The sequence below is a fragment of the Carassius gibelio genome, chromosome B20 (assembly GCF_023724105.1).
Source record: "Carassius gibelio isolate Cgi1373 ecotype wild population from Czech Republic chromosome B20, carGib1.2-hapl.c, whole genome shotgun sequence".
In the NCBI taxonomy this organism is placed as follows: Eukaryota; Metazoa; Chordata; class Actinopteri; order Cypriniformes; family Cyprinidae; genus Carassius; species Carassius gibelio.
In genome coordinates, this window is record NC_068415.1 from 21,419,883 (window position 1) to 21,438,668 (window position 18,786).

At 39.0% G+C, this 18,786-nt stretch overlaps 1 protein-coding gene across 3 annotated transcripts; it reads left to right on the forward strand.

Annotated features, from left to right (window-relative positions):
* Positions 1-1,931: 1,931 nt before the first annotated feature.
* Positions 1,932-18,485, forward strand: ylpm1 (YLP motif containing 1). Of its 3 annotated transcripts, none has more exons than XM_052585963.1 (21): positions 1,932-2,737; positions 4,212-4,412; positions 4,635-4,832; positions 4,979-5,619; positions 5,710-7,803; positions 7,909-8,035; positions 8,150-8,303; positions 8,382-8,471; positions 8,556-8,718; positions 8,907-9,064; positions 9,556-9,710; positions 9,790-9,852; positions 10,157-10,276; positions 10,365-10,541; positions 10,676-10,759; positions 10,881-10,964; positions 11,069-11,149; positions 16,145-16,196; positions 17,284-17,408; positions 17,679-17,859; positions 18,175-18,485. In XM_052585963.1, the coding sequence occupies exons 1-20, from the start codon at positions 2,216-2,218 to the stop codon at positions 17,823-17,825; spliced, it is 5,436 nt and encodes a 1,811-aa protein (XP_052441923.1). In that variant the 5' UTR covers positions 1,932-2,215; the 3' UTR covers positions 17,826-17,859; positions 18,175-18,485. The 3 variants fall into 3 exon arrangements, with proteins under 3 accessions (XP_052441923.1, XP_052441924.1, XP_052441925.1); XM_052585964.1 differs by having other exon boundaries at positions 8,907-9,061; XM_052585965.1 differs by having other exon boundaries at positions 1,932-2,674.
* The last annotated feature ends 301 nt before the right edge of the window (positions 18,486-18,786 follow it).

The window sequence follows — 18,786 nt, forward strand, 5'->3', positions numbered from 1 at the left end:
TTTGTGAACTGCACATGAGACTCCAATGACTTGTAGCTTCGGAACTGTTCTGAAGTGTAGGCGCTCATAAAACAAACAAGGTAGCCGAGGATATCTGTAATGCAAAAGTGCGGCAGCAAGTCCTCATCTGTGCTCCACTCTTTGATGGGAATTTCATATGGATCCAAACCATTAATAGTGCCGATTTTGTCCACATACCCGTACCTGGCATCCTTATTTAGTGTATCCGTTTAAATCCAATAACCTTTTCACGATTTTAACATATTTTCTCTTTCTCCCAACTGCTTCTTCTTGTTGGTCTTGCTGTATGTTTACATTTGCGAGGCCATCAACATGGCCACCACATCCCAGAATGCAATGCGGCGCCCAAGCCCTATTGCAGGTGTGGGGGAGAGGGGGAATGCAGGAGGTGTAAATGGTGAGGCTGGTTGTTTGGAGAGGTGTTCAGGGTGGGTTGCAGGAGTTGTGAATGGTGTGAATGGTTGTGTGGGGAGGCGTTCAGGACAGGTGATGGGTGTTCTTTCAAACCTGCAGTAAAACTCGTTCAGATCGTCTGCCAGTCGTTGATTCTCCACAGTGCTGGGGGGTGGTGTCTTGTAATTGGTGATTTCCTTTAGACTTTTCCACACTGACGCAGAGTCGTTCGAAGGGAACTGAGTCCTTATTTTTGGAGAATTTCTCTTTGCCACTTTGATCTCTTTTTCCAGTGTGTATTTAGCCTGTTTATACAGGACATTGTCCCGCTTCATGTAAGCATCTTCTTTGGCCTGACGGAGCTGTCTGAGTTTTGCAGTGAACCACGGTTTGTCATTGTTGTAATTTAGTTGAGTCCTGGTAGGAATGCATATATATCCTCACAGAAACTGATATGTCATCAACTACTGTTGTTTTTCTCAGCCAATCAAGTCATCATTGGTTGCTGATGTTGCTGGTAGTTTCCAAACTCTTGATTTCTCCATGCCCTTTGTTTTTCCTATAGTTTTGTCTTCCTCGTTTCTTTTAGCATCCAGATTACTTGCTTTTCTTTCAGAGTCATCTTCCTCGTCTTCCTCCTGGTTTGTGTGTGTCATCATCAAATGCAAGACTTAGAATGCAGAAGCAATGGATATATTTGATAATACACATTCACTGCTTTTATTATCTGAAGAATTAATGCAACAGGACACAGCTGAACACTTAGAAACCTGTGAGCAACTGTTGACAATAATTCTGCTCACATCAGATTGGGAGATGAAACTCTAAAAGTGCTGATCTTCTTAGCTGGTAAAACATCTTTGTGTTGAATAACTCAACAATAAAATGTGACATTCTGTAGTTTTGTCTCATATTCATCTTTTAATCATATTTACTGTCTACTGTATATAGTCTTTACTGTTCCAATACTAATGGAGGGCACTGTATGTGAAACTATATGGCTTATATTTCTCAATATACAGCAATATATGCGTTGACAATATGGCTATATATTAATGCATACAAATATACTGTATTTAAAAATAAAGACAAAATACTTCTAAAATCATCTATTCATAAATGTTGATCCTTTTTGATTATATATATTGCACATATATGTCCCCATATAAATGTGAATGTATGGACACACACACACACAGACACACACACACACATACACACACAGACACACACACACACAGAGACACACACACACACTAATGGAATCAGTACAGAAGATTTCAAGATTTCAGAAATGTTTTACATTATCATTTACATTTTGGGTGTGGTATTTAAAATATTGTAGTTTGGTTACAGTTAGATAATGCTGCAGGACAACGTTTTAAAATGTATTAATTAAAATTTAAGGAAGAAAATTGTGCTTGAGAAAAGAGTACGGCAAGCCTACTTGAATCGACAGATGGCGCTAATGCGCCTGCCGTTCGTGCGGATGAGAAGAAATGCGGTGACGTATTACGCAAAGTGAGCGTCACTGTGACGATCAGACGTAGGCGCAGTTGGGCACGCGCGCAGGCAGACGGGCCCGTCGAGGAAACAGCATTCAAACAATAATTATGAATTCAAACGTCTTGTTTTTTGCACATATGTAAAGATAGACAAATTTTTAAGCTTTCGATAGTTGGAGCCGGTGCTAATAAGTGCGATCATATTTGCAAACAGTAGTAGCGAAAATTACAAAGTAACCGGCTTTATGCGATCAGGCGGTTAGGCCTCATCTGGCCCGTTGTGTCTCGGTTCAAGCATGCATCCCTCCTGGGGCGCTTACGGAGGTGGACCCCAGCCTCCTCCACACTTCGGCCCGCGGCCTCATCAGTTTAGAGGAGCACAGCCTCCAGTAGCAGTAGCAGCAGCAGCAGGAGGAGGAGGAGGAGGATATGGGGCTCCATCTCTTCCAGCGTCGTCAAATTTCTCTAGTTTACACGAACAGCATTTACAACAAATGCAGCAGCTGCAGCAGCTCCATCAAAAGCAGCTGCAGTCGGTGCTGCATCACTCCGGCAACACCAGCAGCGGCAGCGGGCCTCCGTACTGGCAGACAGGCCCCAACAGCTTTCAAGATCCGTCCGCTCTGAGAGGTCCAGCCGGTCCACCTCAGCCCCAGCTCCAGCCTCAGCCTCCGCCGCCAGACCCCCAGCCTCCAGCTCCCGAGCCTCCTTCATCTTTATCACCTGCAGTGAAGACCCCAGCTCCAGCACCTCAGGTTAGCGAAGCCAGTGCATCGGTGGCGGATGAAAAGCCCGACTTTTCGTCGATGTCTTTGCAGGCAAGCTTTTGTGGCATGATTTATTGTTAATCTGATGTTGTTGTATTAATACAGTAACTCCTTATGCAGCACATTATATCTCCGTCTTGTATAGATCACTATTATACAACATAGTTTACATTAGTTCTTATCAACATTTATGTTAATACGTCAATTGACACTTCCTAAATTTACTGAATGTCATGTGCCTGTTGTGATATATCATACACCATCTAAAACATCACACTAACTAGCATAATTTTTTATATGGCTTTATATTATCTTGACTACAATTGTTCTTTGATTTGTCAAAATGAACATGCAGGAGTTTGTTAATCTGAACAGATTTGGGGGGGATATACACTTGCTGACGGATGGATGTTCAGTGAATGGGTGCCGCCAGAATGTCCAAACAGCTGATAAAAACATCACAATAATCCACACAACTCCTGTCCATCAGTTAGTTTCTTGTGAAGTGAAAACTGTTTTTGTTCTGAAATAAACACATCAATTAAATACATTGTTTTCAGCAAAAATGTGATTAATGCTTTTAAGTAAAAACACCTATAATAAAAACATGCAGCTTTTCACTTGAAAATGTTAATTGATGGACAGTTGTGTGTTTTTATTTTTATTTTTTAACAACTATTTGGAAACTTTGATGGCAACCTTTCACTACATTTACATTTAGTCATTTGGCAGATGCTTTTATCTAAAGTGACTTCCTCTCAGATGCTAGTTGTGAGCAAGTGATATAATACTGCCTTTCTGCAAATCTTTTCAGATGAAGATACAAACCTCTCTGTTTTTTATCTTGTCATGATACTTTGAAGTAACATGAGGTGTTTGTTTTCAAAGGAAACAACTTTTTTTTATCTGCATTTTAAACAGCCACAAAATTTACTTATTGTAGACTAATCATCTAGCAGATAATATTTTCCAAGCAGCCCCCTTACTGCACAGTCTGCTTACTTTCACTATTCCTTAAAAGTATGCAATCTTGTGTAAAGTAAAAAAAAAAAAAGTACTTTGGAGTTTGTAGCAGAAGAGTAGGCAAGTGTTGGGACACGCTACTGTGTCATAATTGTCTTTTGAACTGCACTTTTGCATAATTATGTGAATCCTTTCACCATAAATTGTCCTCCCAGTTATCATACCATAGTTAACGTCCTCATATACACACTAACCCTTTTCAGTAAATTTACTTTATGCTACAGTTATACCTAACAAAATCAGTAGCATGTTGATAGGTTCATAAAATAATTATTTTCTCTCTTGAAGTCGGAGCTGTAGGATAGGTAATAGTGTTTCACAAATAAACTATTATTTTAAATTGAAATTTTTATTTTATTGTAACAAGTTCATTATTAAAAAAGTCACACTGCAAAAGTATCACTGTCGTATTGTAAGATATCATGTGAATCTTAATTAATTTGAAGCAATATGGTTACTCAAACATTATAGAAATATTTGTAGCATTTGTATTTGTGTACAGGAGCAGCAGGAATATTGGTATCAGCAGCACCGTCAAAATTTGCAGAAGCTGAAAAACGAGAAGGCTAAGCAGAATCAAAATTCATCTAATGGAAGCAATGCTCCTGCTCCACCGCCTCCAGTTGAACCCCCAAAGAGCACCCCACCACCCCCACCTCCCAAAGAGGAACCTCCTCCTCCCCCACCACCAGAGGAATCGAAGGTAATTTTTTTTATTCCAAGTAATATATACAGTAGTGTTTTGTTCATGTATGTACAGTAGTCAACATTTGAAGTGCATCAAAAATTTACAAAGTTGCCCTAAGACAAGAATGCGTTTTAGGACAACTTTGATGAAAGGTTTTAATCCACTTCAAATGTTTACTAGTGTGTATGTATTTGTTTACCTTTTTCATATTTAATTGATTACTGATATTTATTACAGCCCAGTGGGATCACTGATACAGGAGACCCAGCTGAAGCAGCACGTCTTCAGCAGCTGCAGGCGGCAGCTGCCCATTGGCAGCATGTACAGCATCAAAGGGCCAGCATTCAGTACCAGGCACTGATGCAAGAGCATGCTCAACTACAGCATGTCCTGCAACAGTACCAGCAGGTTATTCAGCAGCCAGCACATCTACAGGTGCAATTTTTGTGTTTTATTTACTCTATTAGTGGCTCTTAATTTGCGTGGTGAGCTTAGAAAATATTTTGGTATAGAGCAAAAACATGAGAAAATGCACCAAAATAACTGTCATTTTAATATGGTTGTTTAATTCTATCCACCAGACAATGCCCTTTGAGATGCAATTGCAACACTATGAAATGCAGCAACAGCGATTTGCTCCCTTATACCAAGAGTGGGACAGGCATTTTAATTTGTGGTTGGAACAGTTTCAGACATACCCACACAAAGACCAGCTACATGATTACGAAGCCCAATGGAGACAATGGCAAGAGCAAATGAATTCAACTTCAGCTCATCTGCAAGAGCGAGTCACATCTTTAAGAGCTATGCAGCATCAGTATGGTACAGCTCCTTCATATGGGGGCTTAATGGGACCATATGGGCAGCATCGACTCCCTGGACCAGATGGAAATATGCATTTAGCTAACCCAGGGCTTCCATCTATGCCTCCACCAGTTAAAATGGATGCCATGCCGGGGTCTTCACCACAGGTCCCACCACCAACTGGACCAGTTATTCCACATGGGCCATCACCTGCAGAACCTTTCCCATCTCCTGGGTCAAATTCTGTCTCTGAAACAAGTAAAACTGCTGGACCACCTGGATTAGGAGTTCGACCTCCTGGGCCCCCTGGGTCTCATGGCCCCCCTGGGTCTCATGGGCCCCCTGGGTCTCATGGGCCCCCTGGGTCTCATGGGCCTCCTGGGCCTCATGGGCCTCAAGGAAGATTTGATGGCCCAAGGTAATGCATTTAAGAAGAATCACGATTGCACACTTTATTAACACATTTCTGGAGCTACATTACTGATTTTTCATATATTTTCCTTTTCAGGTTTGATGGTCCTAGAGGCCCACGGTTTGAACAGCCATTCCAGCAACGGTTTAGTGCACCACCTAGATTTGACGGTGGTCAGCGATTTAACCGACCTCCCAGAGGTAATCCTCCTCACCCTGGTCCTCCAGCAAGACCTGAGAACCCCCCTAGGCCGAATGCACCTACACGATTTGAAAGACCCCCTGTACCTCCTCAACAACCAGGGTATGGAGCGCAATCCAGTCCTGTCCCTGGGGTTCAAACAAAACAAACATCAGAAAAACCTGATGCACCACCAGTTGCCCAATCTCAAACAGGTCCAGAAAAAAACAAAAGTGGTCAAGATCAAAATATCAAAAAAGGTGGGGCTTCCACTGGTCCATCACTGACAGATGACATATTGGACTCAGTGGATGGATTTTTTATTCAGAGTGGACCCATTCCTCAAACTAAGGATACTACATCGGACAGTATCACTGCTGATACTGCAAAGCAGGATAAGGTAAAAGAAGATACTACTAAACCTTCCCTACCTACAAAAAGTCCAAACACCACCAACACAAACTCTCAGAAGCCAAGCTCACAACCAACATTGTCTAAAACCAACAATGTTACTAACAGGCCACTACAACAGGCAAAGCCTCCTCATGATAAGTTTAAAACTGATACACCTATGGAGGCTCCTAGGGGGCCACATGTGATGAATCAAACAGGTCCACCTCAGGTAACCCGAGGAAGGGGAAGGGGCCAAGGGCCAGTACCTCTCAGAGGCAGGGGCCGTGCACGTGGCCGAGGACAATACGGAGGACAAATGGTTGATCCCAACTGTCAGAGAGAAATTATGTCAGAAGATCCCTATGACCATCAGCAACCAGAAGACGTAACGCATGGAGAGGACCAGGATTCAGCTTGGAAAGACCCCTCTTTGGAAGGTCCTGGAGAGATGGATGACCAGGAAGCTCCCCATGAGATGTGGCATCCAGAGGAGGAACACTTTCCTGAAGAGTACTATGAATTGCCTAAAGAGAGAGGACCTTCAGTGGGTCACAGGGAGCACCCAGAGACCACACATCCAGATGAAAACTGGGAAGAAGAACCACAAGAATACTGGGAGGAAGAAGAACCATACTGGACAGAGAGAAGACCTCCTATGTATGGTAGACCTCCTTTTCCACCAGGTGGCCCCAGAAGACCCCCTTTTCATCCTCGATTTATGCTTCATGGACCAAGGCGCCCCCCTCCTCCTGGTCCCCCACATGGACCTCCTCACATGGGCCCACGTGGGATGATGGGACCACGTTTCAGACGTGGTCTAGGCCCATGGGGACCACCACCACCCCGCCATGACATGGTGGAGCGAGACATGAGACCACCAGCACCTCATGAAATCTTAGCAAGGGAACCAGCTGGTCCTCTTGGATATAAAGAAGAAGAAATGGACAGAGAACCTGGATGGGCTCATCCCCGAGGGAGAGGGCTGAGACGTCCTCCTATGCCTCCCCATGAAATGGAGATAAGACGACCTCCCATGAGACCCCCAATCCCAAGGGAGAGGTGGCATGTCCCTCCACCACATGAAGAAGAAAATTACGAAGAAGAATACCCATATGGTGCTGAGGATGATACGTACAGAAGGCCAACTCGTGAGTATCAAGATTACGAACAAGATGATGAGTGTTACAGTTCTCGTGAGGAATGGGACAGGGAACAACCTGACCAAGACTTTCCACCACGTCGCCCCCCAGAGCACATTAGAGAGGAGCATTGGCTAGATGGAAGAGAAAGGTCATTTCCATATGATGATGAGAATCGGTATAGAGAGGAGCGGAGAGGACCACCTTATCAGGAACGTGACAGGGATCCTCCTTATCACTCTCGTTCTGAATGGGATAGAAGTCCACCCCCACCAGCGAGAGATTACTCTCATCCAGTTGGAGAAACGGAGCCCCGTTATGAACATAACACAGAGTTGCTAGCTGGCCTGCCTGCACCTCAAGCTCAGGATACTCCACTTGAGCAATCTTCACCTAGTGCAACTAAAACTGTACTTGCTCTTTCTCAAAGGCAGCATGAGATCATTCTCAAAGCTGCCCAGGAGTTGAAATTGATAAGGTAAAAGGAGTTCTCATCAGGGCACCATTAATTAAACATCACTGATTCATGTAGTCCAACTGGGTGAGGTTAAAATATTAACTTGGGTGACATGATTGCTTATAGAGAACTCCAGGAAAGCAATAAGGTTTTGGGAGAAGCTTCAAACACGGAGTCAGCCGGGTTGCCTTCAGAACTTCCCGCTGGAATTCTTGGATTAGAAATTCCACCTGAAGTTAAAAGTGCTCTGCAGGTATTCCAACCTTGAGTTTCAAATTTCACTCCTTGATTCAGAAACTAATCAACAATATTGCAAGAACATGTTGTGGAAAACTACTGATTACTTGACCATTTCTTTTTCTCATAGGCTACCAATTTATTGTCAGAAACGGGACAGACTAATCAGTCTTTGGAAGCTGGTTTGCCCTCTTCAAATCAATCTACAGGCTTCCTTCATTCTTCATCTCCTGCCCCCACAGCCTCATTTATTGCTAAAACAGTGGACTATGGGCATGGCCGTGGTCAGTACATGTTCTACCTCTCAACTTTTTTGACTTTAACTGTATTTAGACACTACATTTGGGTTTTTTATTAAGCAGATCCTGGTGCAACAGTGGAAAGGATTTCTTATGGAGAGAGGATTGTGTTGAGGCCTGCTCCACCGCCATCGGAGCGATCTTATGAGAAAGGTTGGTTCTGTTTGGTGTATACGAAGGAAAACTGTGTTGGTTTATTTTAATTCACATCTGTTATCAATCTCTTTTCTTAATTAGAATTGCTTGGCCTCAGAGACCCATACTATGACAGAAGAAGTGACCCATATGGTGGTCCCAGAGATTATGACCGGGATTGGGAGAGAGATCCATACAGGGAGAAGCCCCATCTGGATTATGAGAGAGAAAGATATGAAAGGGACCGTTTCTTGCGAGAAGAACGGTAAGTACTTCCAGACCATACTGCTGCCTCCTTTTTCACAGTTGCATATGCCCATATTACTTAATTTACTGGTAAACATTTCTTTATATTAAAATGTCTGTAAAACAATTTGGACTAGATAAAAGTGTGGTGGCATATATTTGAAATGTTCTTTAAATACGTTGTTTTTTTTGTATGTCTTGTTTCAGACCTCCACTTGGGCCTCGTCCCGGACACAGGGACAGAGAAAGAGATCACCCAAGCCGCTCAAGCAGGGATCGTGAGGTTTATAACCGAACAAGCTATGACAGGTCTTCCTATGAAAGGAGTCTTGAGCATTATGACCATGGATCTTCAAGCTATGGTAGTAAGTGAATAATAAAAGAATCAATCTCTTTATTTTTAAAGTAGTGATGTCAAATGAATAATGGCGATTAATCGCTTCCAAAATCTGCTCCAAAATAAAAGTTTTGGTTTACATAATATATATATGTGTGTACTGTGTATATTTATTATGTGTATACTGTATATAAATACACACATTTTGGATTCACGAGTAATCATTTGACCACTATTTTATAGTTTAATCTTTGATGTAACTCTTCTGTAAGAATTCTACTGTTGATTACACTATGGCTTAATCCAGCAATCTTTGTTTGTATGAACAACCTGACCAACTTAACACAGCAACATTGGCTCAGCTAATGTTGTGACTTGATATTTGCATATTTTTATGTCCAACCAAAGGCAGTGTTTGCCATAAATGTATTTATTTGTGAATTGAGTTTTCCATAAATAACGGAGTTACTAAGCTTGAAAAGTTGAGGACCGTGTAAGATGCCTGTATTTCTTGCTCAGGTGATCGGAGGAGCTATCCAGATGAGCGCCCTCCACCACCCACATCCCTGCCCCCTTCTGCTCCTGTTGCGCCTCCTCGTGTAGAGAAGAAACCAGAGACAAAGAATGCTGAAGACATCCTCAAACCACCAGGTCGATCAGCTCGGCCTGACAGGGTATGCTACAATTATCTTCTGGATCTCCTTTTGAATAATCATCTTCTGAATACCATACTCACAGTTTTCTTCTTTTCAGATTGTGGTTATCATGCGTGGGTTACCTGGAAGTGGCAAAAGTCATGTTGCAAAGCTTATTAGGGTAATATGCTTTGTTTTGTCTCCATATTTGCTGCTGAGCATAACGTTCATGTTGTTTTTTCCTCAAACATGTTGGCCTCAGCTTTTCCTGATGGTAAACTTGGCATCTACTTTTGTAGAAACAAACCTCAGCCTTGAGGGTGGATAAGGGAGTTGGTTTATTGTCTTTATAGCTTGCATAGCTTGAAATGCTTGAGATGAGATGCTCTGAGCTTAAGTGACTGGATATAACCAAAAACTAGATTTTTGATCAATTTACTTTGTCATTTAAATGAATCCAAGTAAATTTGCTTTTGTTGATGAAGGATAAAGAGGTCGAATGCGGTGGTGCGCCACCCAGAGTTCTTGGTCTAGATGACTATTTCATGACTGAAGTAGAAAAAGTTGAGAAGGACCCTGATTCTGGGAAGCGCGTCAAAACCAAGGTTTGATCTGCTCGTCATTAATTTCAAATGAGAAATCCACTCACTTCCCTCAGCTGGTCATGCTAAGCTTTCTGACCATCTTCATCAGGTTCTTGAATATGAATATGAACCAGAAATGGAAGATACTTATCGAAGCAGCATGCTGAAGACATTCAAGAAAACACTGGATGATGGATTTTTCCCCTTCATAATACTGGATGCCATCAATGATAAAGTGAAGTACTTTGACCAGTTCTGGAGTGCTGCTAAAACAAAGGGTTTTGAGGTGAGCTTCCTTGGCATTTCAAGTAAATCTAAGTTGTTTGCTTGGAATGGATGACATGGCTAGTCTGTAGATATCTGTAGAGCAACTTTTTATATACCTAACTGTACTATAACTTTTTTTTTTTTAATTCTCAGGTGTACTTGGCTGAAATCACCACTGATCACCAAACGTGTGCAAAGAGAAACATACATGGACGAATACTAAAGGATATTACAAAGGTAGTTTCTTTAATTTGATTGTGTTTGGAGTTTGAGCCTGCTGTTTTTTTTCCGTTGATCTGCAGAGTTATATGATTTAACTGTACAGAAGCCTGGCTAATAACATGCTTGTTGCACACAGCTGGCCAGTGGCTGGGAATCTGCACCACCACATATGGTACGACTAGACATCAGGTCTCTACTGCAGGATGCTGCGATTGAAGATGTAAGTGTTTGATGACACTTCATTATGTTAATTAAAGGAATTGTAAATGATTTTCTTTTTGCTGGTTCCCTTCTCATATTAACACAAAAATGCTTTTGTGATAGGTGGAGATGGAAGACTTCAACCCATCTGAAGAAGAACCAAAATCTGAAGTGAAACAGGAAGACGATGACGAGACTGATCTGGTAGGACTTCTGTTTTCATGCATGCTCCTTTCATCTAACAATTGGAACTGTGATTATTTAGTTACTTTAAACGTGAAACCCAGTTTTTCAACAAAACAAGGTATGTATTCGAAGCATGCATCAATGTCACAGACTTTCACAGTCACTATCTGTGACGGGGTTATTTGGATAATTGCAATGCAAAGATTATTAAATGCTTTCACAACAAATAAATCGGCAACAGCAAATGTCACTAAAGGCAGTGACTTGATTGAAGTGCATGAAAGTGCTGAAGTCTTTAAATACTTTGTAATTGTATATATAATGGAGGATATTTGTACATTTGTCCTAAATATTCATATTAAAGGATCTAAAAAGTTTAGTTAATTAAAATATTTTACTTGCTGTACATTTGAGACTTAATGTCTTTACTAACTGTTTAACCATTAGAGTCAAATTTATGGATTAGGAACAACTATAAAATAGACTGTATTATAAAGTCTTCCTGAATATTTGTTAATTTTGCTTTTGAGAAGCCATATGGAACTCAGAGGTTAGTGACTCGAAAAGTGGTTTGGCTTCACTGGGATGTAGCTTTAATTATATTTAAGTCATCTTTAGTTTGCTGTATTCTAGATTAACAGTATGCAAGAATGTCCCTTGATTTAGCCGAGAAGGACACCGAAATGATATGTCTTGCTGATGTTATAGTTGAGTTCCTATTATGGAACTTTTATCATGGGACTTGAATTTGAATGCAAGACTTCGTGAAAGCTTCTCAGTTTTGTCTTGTAGGAAGCTCTACATGAGTCTTATCTTTGTGGCTTATAATAAAACAAAATGAGTGAAGACCTTAACCAAATATAAACTCCACTATTGTTCATTAAATATCAGAATAATATAAATTATAAAGGCTGCAAAATGTCTTGCCATAGCCTGTTTCTGTTTATTCTTTGATCATTGCTAGTTTTCCCTAGGGTTAATGAGTTGGAATTACAGTAGAAATGTAGTGACTGTGTAATGCAGTGGATACTCATAGAATATTGTAAGAATGCAAGGAAGCGCTTACATAAGGCATTAAGATGAACTTTAACAGATGTTGGTCTATCTTGGCAATAAAGACTGGGGTTAAAGAATAGCTGAACTGAATGGTGGCCAAATTGGAAAAACACTTAGCACTTCTAAATAATGAAAAACAACAACATTATTTTAGTCTGTTTTAGACAGTATGATTAATGTTTTTTTTTACTTAATTTACATTAAGTTTTGAAAAAGTTCATGCAAAGTATTTTTAGAAAGTTTATCCTTTTATACATTGAAGACAAATAATTAACAGTTTCTTTATCCATAATATCCGACATAACATTATAATGTAACATCCAGATTTGTTACCATCTATTTTTGTTTTTTGATGTCTTGCTAAAATTAAACTGGCAGACTTTGTAAACTAAGATGAAAGTCCTAGAATTTCAGCATATGGCTTGGTTTGGCATCTGAATGAAGCCTGGCTTTGAAATTAAAGCCCAAAGCATACAGTGTTTATCATTGCAGCTGCCAAACACAAGAAATTATTTTACCATTACTGTTTTCATAATTTATTTTAATAAAAATATCATTGTTTTAGTCTCAATATGAGGGCCTTTCGCACCGCTTATAGTTCCAGAACTAAATGTACAGTACTCAATTACTGGGACGGTTTTGCACGAACTATTTCGCAGTACTATTTAAAAAGTTGCATTCGCACCAACACTGTGTTCTAGGAAGTAATTTAAACCTGTTGACAGCGACATCATTTGTGCATGGCATTCAACAACACAAAAAAAGAATAATGTTAACAACAAGAGGATGGAGGATGCTGTTATCCGAGCTGTGTTTTTGTTGCATCTCGCGGGTTTCATAATCTCCAATAAGAATCTCCAACGACAACTGGCAGTGCTACATTTGTTACAAGTGTCTGCACTTCAGTGTTTGTCCAACTATCGCTGTTCACCATACTTGTGAAACAAGTTGACACAATGTTATAGTGTGTTTACACAGCGTTTTAAATCGTGGCGGGTGAGGGTGTTTTCGAACGTGTCTGGCCAATGAATGTCTACTTACCAGTTGTGCTTGTTAGACCCTGCTCCGGAGTAGGAGATAATTTATTTCTCGAAGGAGTCCGGTACTAAAATCGCACCCAGTTCTTTGGCGAAAACGCCAAAAGGTGGGTAGTTCCACAATTAGTTCTGGTACTATTAAAAGGTTCCTGTGGTGCAAAAGGCCCTATGGTCATATCATTCCTCTTTAAAGGTGTCTGTATCAGTCATGGAAACCTTCAAAAAGGTTTTTATTTCTGTGCTATTGTCAGGACTCCTTACTTTTCACTGATAACACTGATTGTATTTGAAACTTAAAACACCTGGGATCTTAGAGACAATTGTTGAGATCTTGGTAAAACACTTGATCTCTTAACAACCTGGCTGTTCAGTTTGAAACCTTCTCTTATTCAGATCTTTCAAAATATTGGCAATATCAGTGATCAGTGTATGTGTCTACAGATATATGTGCTTACAAAATATGCAGCATTCATGCTAACTATATATTTTTTTATTCAGTGATTTAAATTGTTTATGGTACTTGGTCAGTTATGCCCTTTTATAACTTGATACAACCTTTTATGATAACACAAACATCACTTGGGACATTTCCAAGTGTGTTTTGAGTGTTACCACTCTTATCAAAGAGAGCATATACACGGCTTCAAACTTTGTCATAATTGACTGCAACTTTGTGTATTTTAATATTTATATAGTTCAAAAACTTGTGGTTGAAGCTTTATATTATATTTATATTATATTAGCTTTATAATATTTAAAGGGGTCATGAACTGCCTCTGGTTTTTTTTTTGTACTGTTCTCTGAGGTCCACTGCTAATGTTATCAAGATTTCAAAAAATAAAAAAGGCCTAAATGCAATCTGTTTATATATTGATCACGTAATCAAAAGTTACTCACACTTGTTTTGTGATCACTGTCGTTCTGATATAATTGTACAGCATCGTCTATTAGGTTCAGTCTTTCTGAATATCCCACTTAGAATTGTGCCTTGTTTGAAAACAAATACGTGGTAAAATAAGGTGAACAAAAGACCTAGTTTTTATTGATGCTGTCTGGATCTTCATTTAAAATAGTTAATCCATTTTTCCTAACATTGGAATCAGAAGGAAGCCAATGCAAATACTGTTTTTCCACAACTGGGCATCTTGTCTTCGGAGCATCTTCATCATTTAATTTCTGCTTAGACCCATGTTTGTCTCTCTCGTAAACACTGCATGCGTGAATTGTTGGGTGGGGTTAAACAGGCAGTGATATCGAAGCAGGCATTAATCATCTTCTGCGGGGCTGATGCTTATCCACACTATTACATCAAGTAGAACATTGCACGAGCTGTTTTAACATAAGCATTTTTTGGACTAACTTTTCTGAAACTTGTTTTTTTTATAGCGCAGTGGCCTCTTACATGTCAAAATACCAAGAATACAGAAATTTTGGTTTCTCAGTTCATGACATCTTTAATTCTACTTAGAAATATTGTAAACATTGTATATAATTCTATATACAATAGGATATAGAATGCATTGGCAAAACTCATTAATATCTGTGCATTAGTAACATTAAAATCTCTTTTTTTCTGTACTATAACAAACATTTAATGTGGCTTCAGTGTAGATGACTTTATACCCAATTTTGTATAATTGTCTTTGTTTTTGTGTGAACTGTAATACTAATCCCTTAAATTTTAATTTAGTTAGATTTTAGTTTTCCATTTACAAATTTGAATTTAGTTTTAGTGAGTTTTACGAATTTGTACTTTATCTATCATGTCTCTGTAGTTGAATGTAAATTCCCAGTTCAAAAATTGTTGCGTGTCTTATTCTGTATAAGAAGCCACATCATCTCACAGAAGGATTTATTTCAAACTCTCGACTGACGTTATGAAGTGAGTTTGGAGTAAAAGCATGTTATTAAATTGTGTATTTTCACATACTTTCCGATGAAGCTGCATTTACTACACAGAGCCGTAGTTCACTTGAGAAGCTACGCAAACAGCTGTCATTATCGCAAATTATTTCTTTGATTTCATAATTGTACGATTATATCGTTTTGCTTTTTTATTTATTTATTTTATTGCAAAGCTTGTCAGAGAACTACGGCTGTTTGTCGTAAATGCTGCTCCATCTGAAAAAGCAGGTTATATAGATTTACTACTAGTCACAGAACCGGCTTTACTGATAAGATATGCATTACAAAATCACATTTGATTAATCGGCAAGGCCTATATGAAAGGTCAATGTTTCGCAAACCTCCCAATTTACATTTCTATTTGTATATATTTTTGTAAAAATACATTTGACCCTGAAAAACTTTAAATACTGCAGTTTGTCTGATTTTTTTTATTTTTATTTATTAACAAAAAAATGAAGATGTGCAAGACAGTCCATTTGATAAAGCGTGCAGCCCTATATAAAAGGTAGTTGTTTCTCTATCCAAAGATCCAGTGTTAACATTATTTCCTGAAGGCAGGATTGAGAAAGGTTGGCAGAGAAGAAGAATTTAACATTTAAAAATGGACTTCATTTCAGTCTTGAATATTTCCGGTGCATTGTGCTGTAGGCTTTTTGTCTTATCTCATAGTTGACAATTTCTTGGCTTTGTGATTTACTATAAAATTTATGTATGAAGCAGTCAATTTAGTAGGAATCTGGTTCATATACACATCATAATGCATTAAAAAATGCATGTTCTTTTGTATTCAGTAAACGTTTTCATATCCTGAATAAGGACTGTTTATCAGTTGTTGTTGTTGACTCTGTGACTTATTAATTATCTCTTTTTCAAACTTATTCTCTCATCATCCAAAGCATCCTCATTGCTTCCCAGCCCTATTCTTTCCCTGTCCCCCCTCTGTCACGCTGTCTGTCCCCTCTGTCTCTCATCACCTGAGGATTAACCGTTGGAGTGTCTCTCTGTAATATAGGGATACCTTCCGAAAAGCAAATGGGAGATGGACACATCAGAAGCAAAGCTTGGTGGGTATTTATTTGTAGTTTACACAACAATATTCATAGCAATATATGTATCTACTGTATGTCGTTTTATATCTTTAAGATATTATATATGGTTGTTGTTGTCTTTAATATAATTGTTTTTAATATTTGGTGTCGTCTTATTTTTTTCTCAGTTTCCGGGTCTTTGATATTTCAATAACTGCTTTTCCATCACATTATCATTTTGTTCTCAGGCAGTAAAAGGAAATAGTTCACCCAAAGAATGAAAATGTTCTCACCCTCAGGCCTTGTAAGATATAGATGAGTTCATTTCTTCATTGGAACAGATTTAGCTTCACATCACTTGCTCACCAATGAATCCACTGCGGTGAATGGGTGCCGTCCGAATGAGAGTCCAAACAGCTGATAAAAACATCACAATAATCTACAAGTAATTCACATCACTCCAGTCCATCAGTTAATGTCTTGTGAAGCAAAACGATGTGTGTGTTGGGTTTTAACTTTCAGCAAAAATAGGAGTCTTCTATGCATATTACATTTCACCAGGACATTTTTTGTTTTTACATGACAACAATGTACAACAAACAGTTTTTTTTTTTTTTTTGTGTACAGTCAACAATGTTTTCGAAATGATCCCTGTCCACAAGTCACTGTTTTCACTAATTATTTTTGTTTACACATGCACTAACAATTTCATTATCAACTGTTTCCATTTTTTACTAAAAAAACAGTGTCTTGAAGACGCCCTTTTATTATTATGATGGTTTAATCCGCTGTTTGGGCTCTGATTCTGACGGCACCCATTCATCGCAAAGGATCCATTGGTGAGCAAGTAAAGTTGTGAGCTCATGAAAGTTAGTATAAATGTCCGAAGTGTGACTGGTTTAAAAAAAAAAAAAAAAAAAAAAAAACATTAAAAAACCCCACTAACCCAGCAGTGTGAAAAGCTCTTGAAACTGTGCACATGATGTACGTCTCTAGACAGCTGTCGCTCTTATCACAGTAATAGCTTTTATCATATCAGTATGTCATTTGCCAGGTTTTAGTAAATAAGTGTTCATCAGATGTAGAGTTGATGATGACTTTAGATGCTGCTTTGTCCTTCCAGACAAACTGGATGGTCTGGCGGGTGGAGGCAAGAGAAAACGAGAAACTGATGTGTCTGGCATGGAGGACTTCCTTCAGCTGCCCGATGACTATGCCAGTCGCATGTCTGAACCTGGCAAAAAGAGGGTAATGTGCTGCACATATTTCATAATTTAGCTTTGAATTACTGTTTATAGTCACGTGTTGTTCAGTTTTCATTTTGAATGTTCTTGAGAATTGCAGATTGAGACCCCTCTTTTGAAAAGGCTTGAATAGTTGGTCTGTATTTTTGGTGTTGTTGTTGGTCTGAACAAGACCTGAATTAATCAGAAATTTTAATAGCTTTTCTTGTTCTGTTTGGGGAGGGTCATGATTTAAACAAACATTTTGTGCTCATTAAACTTGCTGATTTTCCAGGTGCGCTGGGCTGATCTTGAAGAGAAGAAGGATGCCGACAGAAAGCGCGCTATTGGTTTTGTAGTCGGTCAGACAGACTGGGAGAAAATCACGGATGAGAGCGGCCAGCTTGCTCAGAGAGCTCTTAACCGCACCAAGTATTTTTAGGAGATTTTGTAATGACATTTGTACAGCATTTATGGTAAGTTTCTAATAATTCAGCTCTTTTGATTAGCCAAGACTGATAAGATAGAAAGCTAGAGGGACAAATTGTATTTCCTGTTTTGCTAAGTTTTAGAACATCAGCTTACTTATTTACATCTTAAACCTTTTAAGAATGTTTTAGGTATAGATTCCAAATCAAATTCCTTTTGCTGTTATTTCTGAAGGAAAACATTTAACATTTTTTAGATTGACTGGGCCTTATTCAATAACTGTATAGAAGTAAATGTGATCCACTATCATTATACATTATATTCTCTTCATTTCTTTTTAACTAGTCATCTTCTTTTTCTAGGTCACCAGTTCATGAACTTCTTCAGTGTACTGCCTGATGAAGAAAGAGCATCGTCTCTTCAGAAACTGGCGATTAGTTGTTGGTCGATCTTGTAGTACACGCAGTGGCCTTCATATAATATCTGGTCTAATTTAATCCCAATTTTATTTTAATAGGTTAAGCATTGTGTGTGGTTTTGTGTCAGTGGTCCATATGATTGTAGGTGATATCCTTACTTTCTTTAGTTTTATTCCATAGATCTAATGCGTTTGGGCCTGAAATATTCTTGTAGTTCACACACATGTACACACTCAATAAAGCTTACAAAAGAAGTCTCGTAAAGCAATCCTTTTTTCACTTTGTTGCTATTAAAAATCTGGCCGTTAAGCTGAATTGTGAAACTTTGGTTTGGTGGATAAACTGTAATTAAAGATTCGAAAGAAACTCTTCAGATTGATGCTAGATGCATGGCTTGCTTACAAAATAGTTTACTGGTTTCTCATGAGGCAATGTATTGAATGACAGGTCTGTTCCACTGGATAGTTTATTGGCCTGCTTATTTAGTTTGCCACATAAGTTGCCAGGAAACATGGCCATGAATTTTGCATAAAATATATTTGTCGTATACAGAGT